Here is a 22,418-nt window from a genome sequence, read left to right on the forward strand (position 1 = left end):
GGAGGTCCACTCGGAAGCAATCTCTCTATCCGTCGAATAGAGAGATGGATGACTTTCTCTACTTTTGAGGGTGTTTTCACTCTGGGTGGAGAAATGACTTGTCTTTATTCTCGGATAGGGGAATGATTGTCTACATCTCACCTCCCCCGTACACCACTTATGTGGTATTGGGTTTTGTTGTTGTTGTATAAAATTACTGAATTTTTTTTATAGCCAACGGCTATAAGAAACAGACCAACCAGAGTTGGCCACGTGTCACCAACGGCCGTGACCTCCCCCGCTTCTTCTCCCCAAACGCGAAAGTGATGCCACCATGTGCCGCCTGGTTACGGCCGAAATCTGACGTTTCTGGTACCAAGTGGACAAGTAACGGGGTCACTTAGGACCAGTTACGAATGGTCTAATCTTCATATCTCAAATTCATCATTTATACACACTACACGTGTTAATCATATGCATTCATACATTCATTGATATCATCTACTGTTGAATATTATTCTTCGTCTATATACTCCGTATTAAATAGCAAACGAAATTTTGTCGTTTGACCAAACGACAATGATATATCTAACTAGGTTTTTTTAATAAAGATGTCACTTTAATATAATGACCCGTAGAATTACGGGTTTGTTTAAACGAAACAGTTTAGTGATATTTTTAGATATTAAGTGAACGTAAATGCTAAAGTCATTTAGTTTAATGAACCGTGGAACCACAGATTCCGACTAAGAAACTTGTTATTTTTACAAATATATTGATATACTTAACATTAGAATAAATGAAGTACATTTATTCTCCCACGACTTTCTTCCAATTTTCATTACAATTACTATTTTCATTGTTATAAAAGCATACACTACAACATTTTATTGAGACATGTATTTCATATACATATGTAACGTAATTAATCCCGTAAAAAGCCAATAATAATAATAATAATAATAATAATAATAATAATAATAATAATAATAATAATAATAATAATAATAATAATAATAATAATAATAATAATAATAATAATAATAATAATAATAAAGTTTGCTCTAAAATTGAGTATGTATAATTTTAATAATAATTATTAGTAATAACAAATGTCTCTTTATTTTTTTTTAAATTTAAAATACAATTATCATATGAAGGTTGTACAATATACTTCAAAGTTTGTATATGTGTTCATGAGATTTCTTGTAAAAGATTGTATAATGTTTTAAAGTTTGTACATATAGTTATGGAGATGTTTTATCATAAGGTTGTACATAATGCTTCAAATATAGTACATATGGTATGGAGGTGTTTACCATAAGGTTGTACATAATGTTTCAAATATTGTACATATAATCATGAGGGTATTTTATTATATGGTTGTACATAATGTTTCACATATTATACAATGGACATTTTAATATTTTTATTAAATATAATTGATTATTTTAATGACATTATAATGGGGGCTTAGAAATTTTTTCTTTATTTTTTCTTTATTTTTTTAAGTTTGAATAATCCTTATTTATGACATCATTATTTTAGAGATTTATACTGTATAATACTATAGATAGTAATGGATAGTGGCTTTCATCTTTGTATTTTTTTTTTAAAAGTTTGGTAACTATCTTATTTTTTTCATTCTCGCACGGCTACAAGTTATATACTAACTATTAATAATAATTAATTTGATAAATTTCAAAAAATATGCAATAAAATTGAGACGACTTAGGACAATTAAGTTGGTACAATAAAAAAATATATATTTATATTTAACAATGAAATTGATCGTATATGTAAAAGCTATGTTACACCATTTTGAACAATTATCATTTATTGTACAGAAATAACCGATCATATATATAATATATTATTTTTTTATCGCGTTGGTTATATTTTATTTTTAACTAATTATTACTTTATTGTCATATAAGATCATTATAATAAAACGGGGACCCTCCTTACAACTTCATGTCGTTGTGTATTTTAAACGACAATGCACCCACATCCTTTTTTATACTCCGTACATTTTATTTATATTACTTTTACATTTTTAATAATAATAATAATAATAATAATAATAATAATAATAATAATAATAATAATAATAATAATAATAATTATTATTATTATTATTATTATTATTATTATTATTATTATTATTATTATTATATCATTTGGAAAAATACAATCGCTAACTTGATATGGAACGAAATCACTTTTTTTATAACGACAATTTAGAGATCGAATCCTCTCATTTGTCACCCACATACTCGTTAGAAAGAAACTCCATGCACCCATCGCGCAACGCGTACCCAGAATGCTTTAGGTTAACTTCTTGGCCCGTACAGAGTGAAGGATACCAGAGGCACAACTTTGGAGAAAACTCATCTCCCCTTCCCCTAGGATTTGAACCTGCACATATTTTTTCAAAGATATGGATCCAGAACCATCTGAGGCTTTTTACCACTCAATCAATCGTAGCATCATTTGAAATATTTCGATTTTTAATGTATAATTTGTTTCAATTTTTTTCATATGCTTTAGTAGAGACTATTTGTATTATTTTAATAAAAGGTTTGTATCAGTTATTAATGTGCAAATTATAATTATTAAGATATTGAGCCAAATCATTTTCTGCGGCAACGCGATTGCTATCTTTTTCACTTGTTGCACACATATACATACATATCATTCTATCGTTGATAATTCATCATTGAGATATTCTTTATACATACAATATTAAATAGCTTTCCTATTGTAAATATTTGTTAAAGGTTTTCATATATGCTATATTGATTGATGAGTTTCACGTGCTCTAAGCTCGCCAAAGCCACGAGAGGAATGAGTATTCTCACGAACAAGCATCTGAGGCCTCAGAGCTCACATCGATAGAAAATAGTAATTAAAAAATTAAAAATAAATAATACATAATTATTTTAAGAATTCAATTTCTCGAGTTAAAATCATAATTGTAGTTTTAAACCCAAAACTTATCCATAAACCATTTTATAATTCGGGTGGTACAAAAAATCTGAATCAAATCCAGATTGGCCGAACCCATTTCATCAAAAGTTATTTAGATTGGTCCATTTTTCAAGTTGAACCATTTAATGAACACCCATAGACTCACCCACGATTTTTAAATGAAGAAATTATATGCATTTCAAATTTATAAATATGAAGCCTGTGTTTTTTTTTTTTTTTTTCCAAGAGCCGATGTTTTTTATGAAAAGAAGACAGAAGGCTAAATATATTATGAAATTAAAATTTAATAATGAGGTGGGGGGGGGGGGGGGGGGGGGGGGGGGGTGGGGTGTATTTTGCTCCAAATTTCAAGATGCGAGTACAAAGAGAGTCACATGTGGGCTCCAATTTGGTTAAAACAAAACATTCGTTAAGTTGATGGTGAACCCAGTTAACGAACACCCTTAACGAGGCGGTGCCTATGGCACCAAGCCTTTAACGAGTGCCACATCAGCTGGTAACGAGTGGTAATGAGATCATAGGTAGTGGTCTTATAACCCTGACATATATTGCTTCTCAAAAATAGGATCCCACCGGCCGACCAGCCTCGTTCCACACGTTCAGCTCTTCTACCACTAGATTAATTGTTCGAAGTAGTGATGGTGGTGTCACCACTCACCAGATGAAGCTCAATACTATGTTACGAGTATCCACAAGAAATGGCGACTCTTTTGTGTTGATATCATCTAACAAGAAATGGCGAATCTCATATCCTATATGTGCTTATATAACACGTGGGAAACATATTTGGTTATTCTTTTCAACTTTCATCGTCTCACCATTCATATTTTACTTGAATTTTGTGTCTATTTACCAAAGGATTGAAGATTCTCGTAATTAGGCTCTATATACAAAAGATTAGCAGTCAAGCTGTTTGTTTGAGTCTTGCAAAGGATGAACATATTGTTAGGACTTAGGAACACTGTAAACAAACATCATGCTATTACCATCTTTTTACATTTTCAAAGAGTTTTATTAACTAAACAAACAAATGGCTAATGAACTATATGTAATTTATGTATACTGTATCAAAGAAAAAATAATTACATAAAATATTACTCTTCTAAGATTATCTCTTTAATAACTAACATGAACACAAGATGCTGATATTTTCTCCTGAACTTTATATTTAGACATCATTTTCATCTACTTACCATCATCAGCCAACGATACCTGCTCCATTTGATCACCATCATCTTCCTGCACAGCTTTTAGTCTTTTTACGTCATCAGTAGTCCTTACACTTTGCACAACTATTGGGGTTTGATCATCACTAACAACCTTTACATCAATATGCTCTTCTGTTGGCTTTGCCTGCAGTTATAATAAAATTTATTAGCTTCGTTAACAGGTTGCAACATAGAATGAACTAAGTGGCCACTGGAGTCGAGATTTAACCTTGTTTTTGTCACGCCAGCCGAGCCCAAATGGTCTAGATAACAGACTTATCTTTCTTGCAGGTATTTCTTGAGAAAGTTCTTGACTTGTTTTTATTGCTGATGAATCTTGATTCACAGATCTACAGGATAAAGTGATAAAGCAAACTTTTTTTTTTAACTACCAATAAAAGAAAAGAACAAAATGTATGTGGGTCAGCCTGACTCAACCCGACTGTTTTGCCATATCTACATAAGGGTTACATGGGTGGTACCTTGGAGAAGGTTGGGCTTTAGTCTGGCCAGACTGATATTGCAAAGTTGCCTCCAACATTGATTCTGCCATAACCACCCTCTTCTCCATTTCAGCAAGGGAATTAGTTGCTGCTTCATATTTTTCCTGAATAGACGAAATTTAAATTTGCTATTCAATTATTTTTATAATGGTAATTAGTAAAAGTATAATCTTAATTCAAATATTTGCATAATAGTTTGATAAAAGTATATGTGTTATAGATTAAACCTGCAGGACTTCAGTGGCATATCTCTGGGCTGCAGCATCTTGCTCGGCATATCTTCTAGCATCTTCTGTTACCTTTTGTTCTTGCTCTACCCGCATTAATACCTTTAGAAATTAACAACTTATAATTACCATCTAAATTTATTGTAATTATTATATTATTATTATATGTCAAGGTGTTTCTTATATCAAGCCTCAAATCAAAACCTGAAGCATGGCATTCTCTTGTTCCTGTTTGTCAGCAAGGGCATGTTTCAGGTCATCAACGTCTCGCTCTAATTGCTCAACCTAAGTAAATCGTTGCGTAAGATATCAAAGTGACATTCTTAATGGTTGAAACAGATATTTGTTATTGTTTTATTCGAAAGAATAACATTTTGGTGAAATTATTTGTAGCATACCTTTGCACTTAATTCTCGACGATTGTCCTGCTTGACCATCTCCATTAAGGCCATCTCCAACTCTTCAGCTCTGGAGAGAAGAAAGTATTGAATCATTTTCAAGAAGGGTTTATAATTTGGTAGTGCATCAAACTTTACACCTTTTACAACATCCTATTATATGATTTTTGCAATTTTTGGCTACATAAATCGATGTTTTTTTTTTTTTGTAAATTCTACACATACAGTAGTAAGTTAGATGCTAAAAAAAGACGGGTTTGAAACTTGCATAGATACAATAGGATGTGTTGAAGAAACATAAAATAGTAAAAGGTGTAAAGTTGCATACATTTCCAAACTATAAACCCTTAAAAGAAACATATTTAAGCAACTGAAGTTGAAGTTGAAGTTGAAGTTGAAGTTGTGAAGGCTAAATATGAATTTAACAAATAGTATAAGTTATGTATCAGTGTGCTATTAAGTGGAAACTAATTATACAGTAATATACTAAATACTAAATTCAAATAATGTCAAAAAAGTTCATAATATATATGTGAACAAGAAAATAGGCTTTCATAGGCAACAACAAATATATTATGCTAAACAATCTGCCAAAAACAATATTTTATAGCGACCTGAGTATCGCAGATCTTTTTTCTTCTAGTACTCTGCACAGCTCATTCTTTAACCATGCCACCTAGAAACATTTCAAAATCAATAAGTCATTAGAAACTACTACGGGGTATGATATTTACTTTTATCCTATTCCTAATTCTCTTTTTCAGTTGATCAATGAGTAATTTAATTTTTGTAGGTACATATGAGTTATGACTCTTATTTGAAATGAGATCAATAAGTCTTTTAAGTCTGACTAACCTGTTCTTGAAGATCTGGTACAGAATCAATTTCAGCATCATCCGTATTAGAAGACTCGGAATTCACTCGCGATAATCCACCATTTGTCGTTATATTTTCTGTTTTATTTTCATTAAGACCATATAACTTAGATGCCAAACCCTTATTTAGTCCCTTTGATCTTTCCTCAATAGCAGCTTCTACAGCCGGTCGATATTTGTTTCTCAATTCTTGTAGTCTGTCCTCATTGACATTTTGATAACCCATGCAAGCGGTCAACACAAGTTGACTACTATCGAATGTTGACCCAGCTAATGATTGCAAAAGCGTAACAGCATCTCCAGCATCTTTTGTTGTTACTAATGCAGGTCCTACACAAAACTATAGAAACTTAAATAAAATTGTAAAAAAACGTATAAACACAAGTAAATGCATATCTCCTTGACACATCACACATATCAAGAGCAATGACAAAAAGAAAGAAAACACAGTACCATATAATTCCATCAATGCAAGGGCTGTTCGAAAGAGCATAACACGATTTCCTTGAAATAAAAGTACATCCCAGACTCTGAGAACTGGAGCGAAAAGACACCAGTTATGAAAAGATATATAAGCACTTAAGCAGGGACTATTTTGTAATTTTTTGTTGAGTAATAAAGTAGATAAATTTATGAAACGAAAGAACTAACCACTTTCCCAGGGAAGCATATTCATAAATATCGAAAGGAACCATGGTCCCGAGATCCAGGCTATCTGGACTCCAAGGTAATCTAAATGGTTTACTGCATCAAATAATCAAGAAACATAAGAAACTAAGAGAGTATGTCACGCGCAGATGTGCAATGCAGAAACATTGGTGGAAGAATGAAAACGAACCCAATTTAGGAAACCTCTCACGCACCAATTCCTCGAAAACAAGTTGATCAACCTAAAAATAAACCAGATTGCAATATATAAAAAGCTCGTTTTTTTTAATCATCTTCAAGACTATGGATGGGGTTTAAACATGTTTAGTAAGTGTATAGTTAAAAAAGACATTATGTACCTGGGACTCAATCATTTCCTCTGAATAGTATCCCTCGAAATAGTCATCAAGAATACCCAACAAAGCCCTGAGATTGGAATATAATATGAGCATTTTATATTCAAATTGAGTTTTAGTAGTGATAAAAAGTTAAAACGTTTGATTAAGGCTCAAACGCACCAAAAAGCATTTTCTTCTGGCATCAGAAGCAGTAATAAGCCAGCAAAGAAATTCATGGCCTACATATAATCCAACAGATTACATAGATAAATGTACTTAAATCTTTATAACATTTTCTTACATAATTTATAAAACACATGTAAAAACATGTCCAAATATCAAACCTGGCAGTAACCAACAGAAGGATTATGCCGAGCATAAGCCGTGAGTAATCGTCTTAAAGCATTTCTACCACCCTCATCCAGAGCAGGATGACCTGGAAAAGTTCGAGGCAAATCCTGTATACATAAAATAATATATATAACCGAAAAAACATTAAAAGGATGTGGTTTTATGATAAATAGAATCGAATGCTTTGGAAAATTACCTTCTCAATCTGCCCTTTCCATTTTTCAGGTACGTCTACCAATTCAGTTTGCAACTTTTCACTTGCTTCGTCTACTTGATCCGAACTGTTATCATTCTTGTTATCAGGATATAAAAGATTCTGATAATAATTCTTCACGTGGCGACCCTTCACGCCCACAAAAGCTTGCCACAACTGAAATCACAAGTTGTATATTAAACACAAAATCTAATATTCATAAAACGCAACATCAGCTTGAGAACAAAAAGTTACCTCTCCCCTAAGAGCCATTGGAACTCCCCCTTGAACAAGAAACTCCAATTCTTCTTTCCAATGAATCGAAGATTCTGATGATGTCACACCTGGAATCGGGTTACTTGACCCATCACTTGACAAAACCTCTGAAACCAGGTCCCTATCCAAGTCATAAAACTCATCGTCTGAATCCTCTTCAGCTACGACATCTTCTTCTGTTTTTGTTTCAGTAACAGTTTTCTTAACACGAGCATTCATCATATCCTCAATGGCTCGAAGCGACGGCCTAATTTGAGTCCATATTTGGGCCTCACGAGTTTTTGGATCATTCTTGTCATCTCCTTCTGACGCCACCTTGATAATGTCACCATTAAGTAACGATGGTTTGTCTTCCTCTTCAATCGAGCCATTTACAGGCAACTGAGCAGACTCAGACTGCCGTTCTAGAAAATCCTTCCACCGATCTGACCGTTCTTCCTCTTCTTCCTAAAACCATACACTGGCGTAAAGTTACTTTCAAGACATATTTATTTGCATATAATTAATGTAGAAAGAATATAACCTGGTAGATATTTGAATATTCACGAAATCGTTGTACATGTTGAGGCCTCACTGCAAAACCGTAGGCGTCTCTGCACAACAAATAATATTATCAATTTCAAGCAAAATTCAATTTCCAATCAAATGTAATTATTAAGTATCAGCTCAAATCACATATAAATTAGAACGCAAACAGAGTTTACATGATGCTCCGTATTACACTGTATCAGATATTTGACAGGAAATAAAAAAATAATGTAAATACTAATCCGTACTATACTAAATGTATATGATATTAGTTTGATCCTAAAATGTAGCGAATCACTAATTCCTTAGCCAAAATTAGTAACTCTTCTGATAAATTTAGTAAGTTACAATGACACAACAGCATTAAATTACAGTTACAGCATCATATAATACCAAAAACAGCATAAATTAAATCAACCGTAAAAATAGGTTAAACTGATCAAGTATTACACATCGAAAAAAAGGGGTGAAATGATTGTAAAATTGAAAACCCTAAGAAAAGAGGTCAGAATTTAAGTATGAGTTGAAACAAGTACCTCTTATGTTCGAAAGTAACAATAGAAGGATTCAATATTTGAAGTTTAGCCGTCTTCATTAGTTACCGGTGTTCGATCTAACTTCCGATGAACCTATAGATATAGATACATATATGTATGCATAGAAAGATATATAAAGCTACGCAGCACAACTGCTTCTTCAGAGTAGTCTGTATAGTTTTGGTTGATGCATAATAACGAAAATAAAAAATTAAATAAATAAATATATATAATCACGTGATAAAGCCGAAATTAGCGAATCACGTTATGCATTCCACTAAATCACGAACTGTAATTGAGTATGTGATTGATGCATGTATAGGAAGAGAGACATGTGCTCATGAGTTCTTCACACGAAACCGAGTTTTTTTGTAGTGTGAATTTTATTTTAGGGGGTCAAAGGACGGGTACTACGTTTTTCTTTTTCTTTCAGATCTTAAAAGCTTACTTTATGGGATCCTTATTTTTGTTTTTATGAATAGGAAGTCCATTCTTTTAATTCTCTTATTGTATCCATTCAACTATATTAATTATTCTATTGTATCTTGTTGAGAAGGTATCAGGTTAATATGTAGAGAAATTTCATGATTAATCCATAAACTTAACGTCCGTTAAATTTTTCGTTAACTCTCATCTAATCCTACCATTCCCTTCATCATTTTCAAAAAGATAAATTTCATTAATAAAAAAGTAATCATTTTACCTTAATCTTCTTCTTTCTTTCACAAAAACACAAATCATTTATGTTCAGGAACTTCATAAATCCATTTAAACTTGAATAATCCAAAATCAATTCTAAATCCCTACAAACACTACATCGTACAGTAAAAAACAAAACTGTCATGGCCAATCTCATTACCATTTTTCAGAACCACCTCATTATATCACTCATTCTCTAATTGCAAACGAGTAGTTATGAAACTTTAAATCAGGTGTAGCAATTAGGGAACTTTATATACGAATTTACACTCCCCAATCTCTAAAAAAATAAATGAAGATAATATACAGAAATTAGGGAACTTTAATTGCAAATATAGCTGGTGTTGATTTTTCAGTTCTGAAAATCAAGTGTAGTTCATAACTTACCAAATTAAGTGGCAAACGAGTTTACAACCCCTGACCCACTTCAAAAGTATAATGCAAGGAAACTTATAAAAGGTAATATACCACGTCTGGTCAATCCTGCCAAGTATTCTGTTTGCAACATCCATCACCAACAAGAAACCGAAAACCAAGATATGAATTTCAAGCTTTGTTCTTCGATTTCACCGGCGTCGCTTTATAAACGACCACCGAACCCAATTTTCCTTCAATTTCATTGTTGACGGTAGGTCTGGAATGACGGTAGATCTCGAATGAGTTTCAGATCTGGGTTTCCAATGGGTTTAAAAATCAGGCCTGCTTAACGATGGTATTTATATGTCTTTGTTTTAGTTTAATTAGGGTCAGGATTTGAACATGAAAGTGTAAAGAAATTAGGGTTTGTATATGAAGGACTAATGTCGTTAAGAACTAATAAAGATAACTAGCTTGCAATATCTGATAAACATAAGGGACTAATAATGTAACTTTCTCCATCATGTGACATGAAGTTTACCTATTATAACAGGTTAACTACATACAATAGAACAATTAAAATAGTTTAATGCATACAATAGGAGATTTGAAAGTTCGATGCATACAATATGAATTTGGTGAAAGTTCAATGCATTTTCAAACAATTTTTCCATTTTATTTTAGGGGGTCAAAGGACGGGTACTACGTTTTTCTTTTTCTTTCAGATCTAAAAAGCTAACTCTATGGGATCCTTATTTTTGTTTTTATGAATATGAAGTCCTTATTTTTGTTTTTTTTGTTTTTTTTTTTTGAATATGAATAGTACTCTGTAATAATAATTGTGAACTTTTTAAAAAAAAAACAAGTCAGTTCAAAGAGAATAGTAACTCAAGCAGCATCAGTAGACAGTTTTTCAATTAGTATATTAGGATAATTTATGGTTGGGTCTTAAAGTTGGTACTAAAAATTAAGATGGGATCTCAAGTTTAATTTGATCATGGTTGGTCACAAGTTTTTTATATTGTACATGAATGATCTTAGAGTTATAGTTAACAGATCGTTAGTCTCCATAGTTAAGTAAGACACGAGAGTTAACTCTGAGCCCATTCGTATAAAATGTTTAAAAGTTGATACCAATCATGAACGATTTGAGTAACTTCTACATATTGTAATAGCCCGATTAGAGTCTCGTAGAGACTCCACCACAAGACTCATTTTATGTACCATAGTTCAACAAACTTAACAAAGGTTAGTCACAGACTAAATATATACAGATGTCTTAAACGAATTATACATATTGTTTCCACTTGATAAAAGGTTTGTCAAGTTTAACAAGGAGTAGAATCAGCAAGTCCCTGAAGCGGAATAACATATTTATCATTGTCTTTTTGAGTATTTAGTTATGAGCTAAGGGTATTATAATGGTATACACTGCAGAGTCAACGAAGTCAATGCTACAGATAATGGTCAAGTCAATAACATATCCAGTCAACATAGCAAACGCAGAAAATATCTCATCAGCTTAGATTGTATATAGCTAATTTATATTGATTGTTAGGGTTGTTAGAATTCTGTTAGCACTATTACATTATCTTAGGGTTTATATACCCTTGCTACTCCATTGTATTACTCAGTTGTTCATAATGAAAGCTATGTGTTCAATTCACTTTACTCTTATGGTATCAGAGCAAATCATCAACTGATTCAATCGATCCGCCATTTTCTCCGATCAATCAACTCAATCACTGATCCGCCATTTTTTCCGGTGACCTAAACATCTCAGGTTACCATTTCACTCTTCTCCGATCAATCACTAATCGATTATCACTCAATCAATCACTCGATTGTCATCTACTTTACCTAATTTCAAAAATAACACAATTCAGATCTACTTCAATTTAACCTAATCTCTCCATCTTACGAACAAAATTCAAGATGTCAATCAACTCTACAACAAATCTGATCACTGCTAAAGACACTAATTCACCTAATCATCCTCTTTTCCTTCATCAACATGATCATCCAAGTCTGATTCTCATCTCGAAGAAGTTAACTGGCTCAAAAAACTACAGTACATGGAGGAGATCGATGACTATTGCTCTCAATGCAAAGAACAAATTGCAGATTGTGACTGGAGACTACACTGAACCATCTGCAGATTCAGGAAACAAGTGTGACAACCCGGGAATTTCCGACCAAATTTAAGCTTACTCTTTATATGGTTTCGACACGATAAGCAAAGTCTATTAAACTGAACCTCAAAAATTTTTTTGAACTATTTCATATGTTCAATTAACTTCGACCATTCTTGATGATTCATGAACAACTATTTATAAATAGATACATGTATATTTAAATATGTGAATATATAATAGTAATTGAAAATATAATTTGAAATATTATATGTTATTGTTATTAAAATTAATTATGTAAAATAAAATAAAAATAGGATAATATAATAATAATTATTTAAAACATATCTATATATAAATAAAGTATATTAAATATATATTTTGTAATTTCAAATCTATTTAGTAAATGGCAGTAACACTCAAATGCCATTTGATGAATATTAAACAAGTTTAATACGAACTTACATGATTTTACAGTAAACGGCGATTCGAAAATGAGTTATATAATTTATAGGTTTATTCAATATGTATTTGGGAACTATTTGTTAAGTATTAAATCTTTTTATATTTTAGCTGGGATTGGGAGTGGATAGTGAGTTACTTTTTATTTAATAGTTAATGATCGAATTTTATATCATAATGGCCAAAATAAATAAATATAGTTAATTTACAAATTTGGAATTTTTCTGAACACTTTTAATTCGCCACCAATTCATCAACGGAGTACGATAATGCAGTCCATATAAACTGTCGGTAGAATTATCCAAATTTGAGGCTGCTTAATTGTTGAAATTATTCTACACGTTTTCTTTTCTTCCACTTTATCCTATCAATTATGATAATGTATATTATATATATATATATATATATATATATATATATATATATATATATATATATATATATATATATATATATATATATATATATATATATATATATATATATATATATATTAGAAGGTACATGAGTGTACAAATAACCAAATCACCCACTTACTTTCAATTAAATGCATCCGTAAATTTAGGTGATTGATGATTGATAATACTTTACTTTAATCAATATCTAATCTATATATTAATATACATAATACATATTTAGATACAATGGAGTGACATATATATATATATATATATATATATATATATATATATATATATATATATATATATATATATATATATATATATATATATATATATATATATATATATATATCCCCACCCATATCACCTCTCTTCCCTATAACCACCAACTATGACCAACTGAATCATCCTCTTCTTCTTGTGTTCTTTTCCTTCCTGTTTTAGACAAACTCAACGAAAACCATACACCACCATCACCCTTGATCAATACTCACTTAAGATCATCAAGACCCACTATCATCATGAATCACCTTCCATCACCTGCTACACCACAAAACACTGTGGTTAAACGCTATTGCAGTTGTTTTCATAATTACTGTTTCCACTTTTATTTTCTATGGAAACCCAAAACGAGGAACCCATTGAATTACTACTATTATGTTGCTACTGCATAACTGTATGATGTTTAATGCTTTCTGTTTGTATGTTACTCGAAACTCACCACCTTTGTAATCTCCACCACATCACCATTAACCCATCACCACAAGTCACCGCCATCGAGAACCCATCAAACTCCATTAACACCACCTTCATCTCACGGCTACCACTGAAATGTCCCGTTCTTATTGACTAAAAACGTTCCATATTAATTGATTTCGTTGCGAGGTTTTGACCTCTATATGAGACGTTTTTCAAAGACTGCATTCATTTTTAAAACAAACCATAACCTTTATTTCATAGATAAAGGTTTTAAAAAGCTTTACGTAGATTATCAAATAATGATAATCTAAAATATTCTGTTTACACACGACCATTACATAATGGTTTACAATACAAATATGTTACAACAAAATAAGTTTCTTGAATGCAGTTTTTACACAATATCATACAAGCATGGACTCCAAATCTCGTCCTTATTTAAGTATGCGACAGCGGAAGCTCTTAATAATCACCTGAGAATAAACATGCTTAAAACGTCAACAAAAATGTTGGTGAGTTATAGGTTTAACCTATATATATCAAATCATAATAATAGACCACAAGATTTCATATTTCAATACACATCCCATACATAGAGATAAAAATCATTCATTTGGTGAACACCTGGTAACCGACATTAACAAGATGCATATATAAGAATATCCCCATCATTCCGGGACACCCTTCGGATATGATATAAATTTCGAAGTACTAAAGCATCCAGTACTTTGGATGGGGTTTGTTAGGCCCAATAGATCTATCTTTAGGATTCGCGTCAATTAGGGTGTCTGTTCCCTAATTCATAGATTACCAGACTTAATAAAAAGGGGCATATTCGATTTTGATAATTCAACCATAGAATGTAGTTTCACGTACTTGTGTCTATTTTGTAAATCATTTATAAAACCTGCATGTATTCTCATCCCAAAAATATTAGATTTTAAAAGTGGGACTATAACTCACTTTCACAGATTTTTACTTCGTCGGGAAGTAAGACTTGGCCACTGGTTGATTCACGAACCTATAACAATATATACATATATATCAAAGTATGTTCAAAATATATTTACAACACTTTTAATATATTTTGATGTTTTAAGTTTATTAAGTCAGCTGTCCTCGTTAGTAACCTATAACTAGTTGTCCACAGTTAGATGTACAGAAATAAATCGATAAATATTATCTTGAATCAATCCACGACCCAGTGTATACGTATCTCAGTATTGATCACAACTCAAACTATATATATTTTGGAATCAACCTCAACCCTGTATAGCTAACTCCAACATTCACATATAGAGTGTCTATGGTTGTTCCGAAATATATATAGATGTGTCGACATGATAGGTCGAAACATTGTATACGTGTCTATGGTATCTCAAGATTACATAATATACAATACAAGTTGATTAAGTTATGGTTGGAATAGATTTGTTACCAATTTTCACGTAGCTAAAATGAGAAAAATTATCCAATCTTGTTTTACCCATAACTTCTTCATTTTAAATCCGTTTTGAGTGAATCAAATTGCTATGGTTTCATATTGAACTCTATTTTATGAATCTAAACAGAAAAGTATAGGTTTATAGTCGGAAAAATAAGTTACAAGTCGTTTTTGTAAAGGTAGTCATTTCAGTCGAAAGAACGACGTCTAGATGACCATTTTAGAAAACATACTTCCACTTTGAGTTTAATCATAATTTTTGGATATAGTTTCATGTTCATAATAAAAATCATTTTCTCAGAATAACAACTTTAAAATCAAAGTTTATCATAGTTTTTAATTAACTAACCCAAAACAGCCCGCGGTGTTACTACGACGGCGTAAATCCGGTTTTACGGTGTTTTTCGTGTTTCCAGGTTTTAAATCATTAAGTTAGCATATCATATAGATATAGAACATGTGTTTAGTTGATTTTAAAAGTCAAGTTAGAAGGATTAACTTTTGTTTGCGAACAAGTTTAGAATTAACTAAACTATGTTCTAGTGATTACAAGTTTAAACCTTCGAATAAGATAGCTTTATATGTATGAATCGAATGATGTTATGAACATCATTACTACCTTAAGTTCCTTGGATAAACCTACTGGAAAAGAGAAAAATGGATCTAGCTTCAATGGATCCTTGGATGGCTCGAAGTTCTTGAAGCAGAATCATGACACGCAAACAAGTTCAAGTAAGATCATCACTTGAAATAAGATTGTTATAGTTATAGAAATTGAACCAAAGTTTGAATATGATTATTACCTTGTATTAGAATGATAACCTACTGTAAGAAACAAAGATTTCTTGAGGTTGGATGATCACCTTACAAGATTGGAAGTGAGCTAGCAAACTTGAAAGTATTCTTGATTTTATGAAACTAGAACTTTTGGAATTTATGAAGAACACTTAGAACTTGAAGATAGAACTTGAGAGAGATCAATTAGATGAAGAAAATTGAAGAATGAAAGTGTTTGTAGGTGTTTTTGGTCGTTGGTGTATGGATTAGATATAAAGGATATGTAATTTTGTTTTCATGTAAATAAGTCATGAATGATTACTCATATTTTTGTAATTTTATGAGATATTTCATGCTAGTTGCCAAATGATGGTTCCCACATGTGTTAGGTGACTCACATGGGCTGCTAAGAGCTGATAATTGGAGTGTATATACCAATAGTACATACATCTAAAAGCTGTGTATTGTACGAGTACGAATACGGGTGCATACGAGTAGAATTGTTGATGAAACTGAACGAGGATGTAATTGTAAGCATTTTTGTTAAGTAGAAGTATTTTGATAAGTGTCTTGAAGTCTTTCAAAAGTGTATGAATACATATTAAAACACTACATGTATATACATTTTAACTGAGTCGTTAAGTCATCGTTAGTCGTTACATGTAAATGTTGTTTTGAAACCTTTAGGTTAACGATCTTGTTGAATGTTGTTAACCCATTGTTTATTATAACAAATGAGATATGAAATTGTTATATTATCATGATATTATGATATATAATATATCTCAGTATGATGTATATACAGTTAAATGTCGTTACAACGATAATCGTTACATATATGTCTCGTTTCGAAATCATTAAGTTAGTAGTCTTATTTTTACATATGTATTTCATTGTTAATACACTTAATAATATATTTACTTATCATTTAACATAATTAACCAAGTGTATCAATATCTTAATATGATTCATATGTACCTAGTAAGACGTTGTTATAACGATAATCGTTATATATATCGTTTTCGAGTTTCTTAAATTAATAGTCTCATTTTTATGTATATAACTCATTGTTAAAATACCTAATGAGATACATACTTATAATAAAAACATGTTAACTATATATATAACCATATATATGTCATCGTATAGTTTTTACAAGTTTTAACGTTCGTGAATCACCGGTCAACTTGGGTGGTCAATTGTCTATATGAAACATATTTCAATTAATCAAGTCTTAACAAGTTTGATTGTTTAACATGTTGGAAACATTTAATCATGTAAATATCAATCTCAATTAATATATATAAACATGGAAAAGTTCGGGTCACTACAGTACCTACCCGTTAAATAAATTTCGTCCCGAAATTTTAAGCTGTTGAAGGTGTTGACGAATCTTCTGGAAATAGATGCGGGTATTTCTTCTTCATCTGATCTTCACGCTCCCAGGTGAACTCGGGTCCTCTACGAGCATTCCATTAAACCTTAACAATTGGTATCTTGTTTTGCTTAAGTCTTTTAACCTCACGATCCATTATTTCGACGGGTTCTTCGATGAATTGAAGTTTTTCGTTGATTTGGATTTCATCTAACGGAATAGTGAGATCTTCTTTAGCAAAACATTTCTTCAAATTCGAGACGTGGAAAGTGTTATGTACAGCCGCGAGTTGTTGAGGTAACTCAAGTCGGTAAGCTACTGGTCCGACACGATCAATAATCTTGAATGGTCCAATATACCTTGGATTTAATTTCCCTCGTTTACCAAATCGAACAACGCCTTTCAAAGGTGCAACCTTAAGCATGACCATCTCTCCAATTTCAAATTCTATATCTTTTCTTTTAATGTCAGCGTAGCTCTTTTGTCGACTTTGGGCGGTTTTCAACCGTTGTTGAATTTGGATGATCTTCTCGGTAGTTTCTTGTATAATCTCCGGACCCGTAATCTGTCTATCCCCCACTTCACTCCAACAAATCGGAGACCTGCACTTTCTACCATAAAGTGCTTCAAACGGCGCCATCTCAATGCTTGAATGGTAGCTGTTGTTGTAGGAAAATTCTGCTAACGGTAGATGTCGATCCCAACTTTTCCGAAATCAATAACACATGCTCGTAGCATGTCTTCAAGCGTTTGTATCGTCCTTTCGCTCTGTCCATCAGTTTGTAGATGATAGGCAGTACTCATGTCTAGACGAGTTCCTAATGCTTGCTGTAATGTCTGCCAGAATCTTGAAATAAATCTGCCATCCCTATCAGAGATAATAGAGATTGGTATTCCATGTCTGGAGACGAATTCCTTCAAATACAGTCGTGCTAACTTCTCCATCTTGTCATCTTCTCTTATTGGCAGATAGTGTGCTGATTTGGTGAGACGATCAACTATTACCCAAATAGTATCAAAACCACTTGCAGTCCTTGGCAATTTAGTGATGAAATCCATGGTAATGTTTTCCCATTTCCATTCCGGGATTTCGGGTTGTTGAAGTAGACCTGATGGTTTCTGATGCTCAGCTTTGACCTTAGAACACGTCAAACATTCTCCTACGTATTTAGCAACATCGGCTTTCATACCCGGCCACCAAAAATGTTTCTTGAGATCCTTGTACATCTTCCCCGTTCCAGGATGTATTGAGTATCTGGTTTTATGAGCTTCTCTAAGTACCATTTCTCTCATATCTCCAAATTTTGGTACCCAAATCCTTTCAGCCCTATACCGGGTTCCGTCTTCCCGAATATTAAGATGCTTCTCCGATCCTTTGGGTATTTCATCCTTTAAATTTCCCTCTTTTAAAACTCCTTGTTGCGCCTCCTTTATTTGAGTAGTAAGGTTATTATGAATCATTATATTCATAGATTTTACTCGAATGGGTTCTCTGTCCTTCCTGCTCAAGGCATCGGCTACCACATTTGCCTTCCCCGGGTGGTAACGAATCTCAAAGTCGTAATCATTCAATAATTCAATCCACCTACGCTGCCTCATATTCAGCTGTTTCTGATTAAATATGTGTTGAAGACTTTTGTGGTCGGTATATATAATACTTTTGACCCCATATAAGTAGTGCCTCCAAGTCTTTAATGCAAAAACAACCGCGCCTAATTCCAAATCATGCGTCGTATAATTTTGTTCGTGAATCTTCAATTGTCTAGACGCATAAGCAATCACCTTCGTTCGTTGCATTAATACACAACCGAGACCTTGCTTTGATGCGTCACAATAAATCACAAAATCATCATTCCCTTCAGGCAATGACAATACAGGTGCCGTAGTTAGCTTTTTCTTCAATAACTGAAACGCTTTCTCTTGTTCATCATTCCATTCAAATTTCTTCCCTTTATGCGTTAATGCAGTCAAGGGTTTTGCTATTCTGGAAAAGTCTTGGATGAACCTTCTGTAGTAACCAGCTAGTCCTAAAAACTGGCGTACGTGTTTCGGAGTTTTCGGGGTTTCCCACTTTTCAACAGTTTCTATCTTTGCTGGATCCACCTTAATACCTTCTTTGTTCACTATGTGACCGAGGAATTGAACTTCTTCCAACCAAAATGCACACTTTGAAAACTTAGCGTACAATTCTTCCTTCCTCAATACTTCTAACACCTTTCTCAAATGTTCACCGTGTTCTTGGTCATTCTTTGAGTAAATAAATATGTCATCAATGAAAACAATGACAAACTTGTCAAGGTATGGTCCACACACTCGGTTCATAAGGTCCATGAACACAGCTGGTGCATTAGTTAAACCAAACGGCATGACCATAAACTCGTAATGACCGTAACGTGTTCTGAAAGCAGTCTTTGGAATATCATCTTCTTTCACCCGCATTTGATGATACCCGGAACGTAAGTCAATCTTTGAATAAACAGACGAGCCTTGTAGTTGATCAAATAAGTCGTCGATTCTCGGTAGTGGGTAGCGGTTCTTGATGGTAAGTTTGTTCAACTCTCGGTAGTCGATACACAACCTGAATGTACCATCTTTCTTCTTGACAAACAAAACAGGAGCTCCCCACGGTGATGTGCTTGGTCGAATGAAACCACGCTCTAAAAGTTCTTGTAATTGGCTTTGCAGTTCTTTCATCTCGCTGGGTGCTAGTCTGTAAGGAGCACGAGCTATTGGTGCAGCTCCTGGTACAAGATCTATTTGAAATTCAACGGATCGATGTGGGGGTAATCCCGGTAATTCTTTCGGAAATACATCGGGAAATTCTTTTGCAATGGGAACATCATTGATGCTCTTTTCTTCAGTTTGTACTTTCTCGACGTGTGCTAGAACAGCATAGCAACCTTTTCTTATTAGTTTTTGTGCCTTCAAATTACTAATAAGATGTAGCTTCGTGTTGCCCTTTTCTCCGTACACCATTAAGGGTTTTCCTTTTTCTCGTATAATGCGAATTGCATTTTTGTAACAAACGATCTCCGCTTTCACTTCTTTCAACCAGTCCATACCGATTATCACATCAAAACTCCCTAACTCTACTGGTATCAAATCAATCTTAAATGTTTCGCTAACCAGTTTAATTTCTCGATTCCGACATATATTATCTGCTGAAATTAATTTACCATTTGCTAATTCGAGTAAAAATTTACTATCCAAAGGCGTCAATGGACAACTTAATTTAGCACAAAAATCTCTACTCATATAGCTTCTATCCGCACCCGAATCAAATAAAACGTAAGCAGATTTATTGTCAATAAGAAACGTACCCGTAACAAGCTCCGGGTCTTCCTGTGCCTCTACCGCATTAATATTGAAAACTCGTCCACGGCCTTGTCCATTCGTGTTCTCCTGGTTCGGGCAATTTCTAATAATGTGGCCTGGTTTTCCACATTTATAACAAACTACATTGGCATAACTTGCTCCGACACTACTTGCTCCGCCATTACTCGTTCCGACACCATTTGTTCCTTTCGTTCTATTAACCCCTGGTCCGTAGACCTCACACTTCGCCGCGCTATGACCATTTCTTTTACACTTGTTGCAAAATTTGGTGCAGAACCCCGAGTGATTATTTTCACACCTTTGGCATAGCTGCTTCTGATTGTTGTTATTGTTGCGGTTATTATTGTTGTTGGGATGATTGTTGTAGTTGCTGTTGTTGTTGTTGTTGTTGTTGTTGGGCCGTTTGTTGTAGTTGCGATTGATGTTGCGATTGTTGGGATAATTGTTGCGATTATTGTTGTAATTGCTGTTGTTGTTGTATTGGTGATTCTTATCACCGTTTTCCTCCCACTTTCTTTTGACTTGCTTCACATTGGCCTCTTCAGCAGTCTGTTCTTTAATTCTTTCTTCAATCTGGTTCACTAGTTTGTGAGCCATTCTACATGCCTGTTGTATGGAGGCGGGCTCGTGTGAACTTATATCTTCTTGGATTCTTTCCGGTAATCCTTTCACAAACGCGTCGATCTTCTCTTCCTCATCTTCGAATGCTCCCGGACACAATAGGCACAATTCTGTGAATCGTCTTTCGTACGTGGTAATATCAAATCCTTGGGTTCGTAACCCTCTAAGTTCTGTCTTGAGCTTATTGACCTCGGTTCTGGGACGGTACTTCTCGTTCATCAAGTGCTTGAATGCTGACCACGGTAGTGCGTACGCACCGTCTTGTCCCACCTGCTCTAGATAGGTATTCCACCATGTTAACGCAGAACCTGTGAAGGTATGCGTAGCATACTTCACTTTGTCCTCTTCAGTACACTTACTTATGGCAAACACCGATTCGACCTTCTCGGTCCACCGTTTCAATCCGATCGGTCCTTCGGTTCCATCAAATTCCAAAGGTTTGCAGGCAGTGAATTCTTTGTAGGTGCATCCTACACGATTTCCTGTACTGCTAGATCCAAGGTTATTGTTGGTATGTAGCGCAGCCTGTACTGCGGCTATGTTTGAAGCTAGAAAAGTACGGAATTCCTCTTCATTCATATTCACGGTGTGTCGAGTAGTCGGTGCCATTTCCTTCAAAATAGTTAAATGGAACAAGTTAATCATACAGAATATTAAGAGTAGTTAATAGTATTTCGTAGCATAATATGAACTCATTTATAAAAGCTTTTTCTTCATATTAGCGTTTTATAAGTTTAAATTCGGGTAGTACCTACCCGTTAAGTTCATACTTAGTAGCTAATATACAATTCAACTACTACAATTCTATATGAAAAACTGATTATAATAATATTTCGTGTTCAAACTTTTATACAATATTTTACAAACTTACAATACCGCTTATTTTACATAAAGCATGAAATATAGCACACAATAACTTTGATACAAGATAGTTGTGAAGATAATTCTAGCTAGTACACAAGTCGTTCAGCAAAGGCAATAAAGACACGTAATTCATACGTCCAGAAACAAGTCATGCATTCTGGTTTTACTAGGACTACTTCCCATCCTTGGTCTTGTGC

At 33.3% G+C, this 22,418-nt stretch overlaps 2 protein-coding genes across 2 annotated transcripts in view; one reads left to right on the top strand and one right to left on the bottom strand.

The window, feature by feature from the left end:
• Positions 1 to 2,236: 2,236 nt before the first annotated feature.
• LOC139863326 (uncharacterized) lies at positions 2,237 to 9,428 on the bottom strand. The gene is made up of 19 exons (XM_071851961.1): positions 9,052 to 9,428; positions 8,511 to 8,580; positions 7,967 to 8,434; positions 7,715 to 7,888; positions 7,512 to 7,625; positions 7,348 to 7,406; positions 7,189 to 7,255; positions 7,020 to 7,071; positions 6,833 to 6,925; positions 6,635 to 6,718; positions 6,162 to 6,511; positions 5,921 to 5,982; positions 5,307 to 5,376; positions 5,113 to 5,193; positions 4,909 to 5,010; positions 4,661 to 4,785; positions 4,408 to 4,528; positions 4,164 to 4,323; positions 2,237 to 2,397 (listed from the first exon to the last, which is right to left on the bottom strand). The coding sequence occupies exons 1-19, from the start codon at positions 9,108 to 9,110 to the stop codon at positions 2,237 to 2,239; spliced, it is 2,472 nt and encodes an 823-aa protein (XP_071708062.1). The 5' UTR covers positions 9,111 to 9,428.
• A 2,614-nt stretch (positions 9,429 to 12,042) lies between these two features.
• Positions 12,043 to 22,418, top strand: part of LOC139863327 (uncharacterized) — a 39,534-nt gene continuing 29,158 nt past the window's right edge. Inside the window, exon 1 of the mRNA XM_071851962.1 lies at positions 12,043 to 12,280. Within this exon, the coding sequence (XP_071708063.1) occupies positions 12,043 to 12,280 (238 nt within the window). The remainder of the gene's footprint in view (positions 12,281 to 22,418) is intronic.

The sequence above is a fragment of the Rutidosis leptorrhynchoides genome, chromosome 8 (assembly GCF_046630445.1).
Source record: "Rutidosis leptorrhynchoides isolate AG116_Rl617_1_P2 chromosome 8, CSIRO_AGI_Rlap_v1, whole genome shotgun sequence".
Taxonomy (NCBI): domain Eukaryota; kingdom Viridiplantae; phylum Streptophyta; class Magnoliopsida; order Asterales; family Asteraceae; genus Rutidosis; species Rutidosis leptorrhynchoides.

What these genes read in the sequence shown, in the direction of transcription:
- LOC139863326 (XM_071851961.1), bottom strand. Translation starts at nt 9,110, where the DNA reads ATGAAGACGGCTAAACTTCAAATATTGAATCCTTCTATTGTTACTTTC. An exon ending in CTTCTGTTGGTTACTGCCAG is followed by an intron (nt 7,407 to 7,511) that starts GTTTGATATTTG and finishes GATTATATGTAG; the next exon opens with GCCATGAATTTCTTTGCTGG. An exon ending in TATGCTTCCCTGGGAAAGTG is followed by an intron (nt 6,719 to 6,832) that starts GTTAGTTCTTTC and finishes TTTTCGCTCCAG; the next exon opens with TTCTCAGAGTCTGGGATGTA.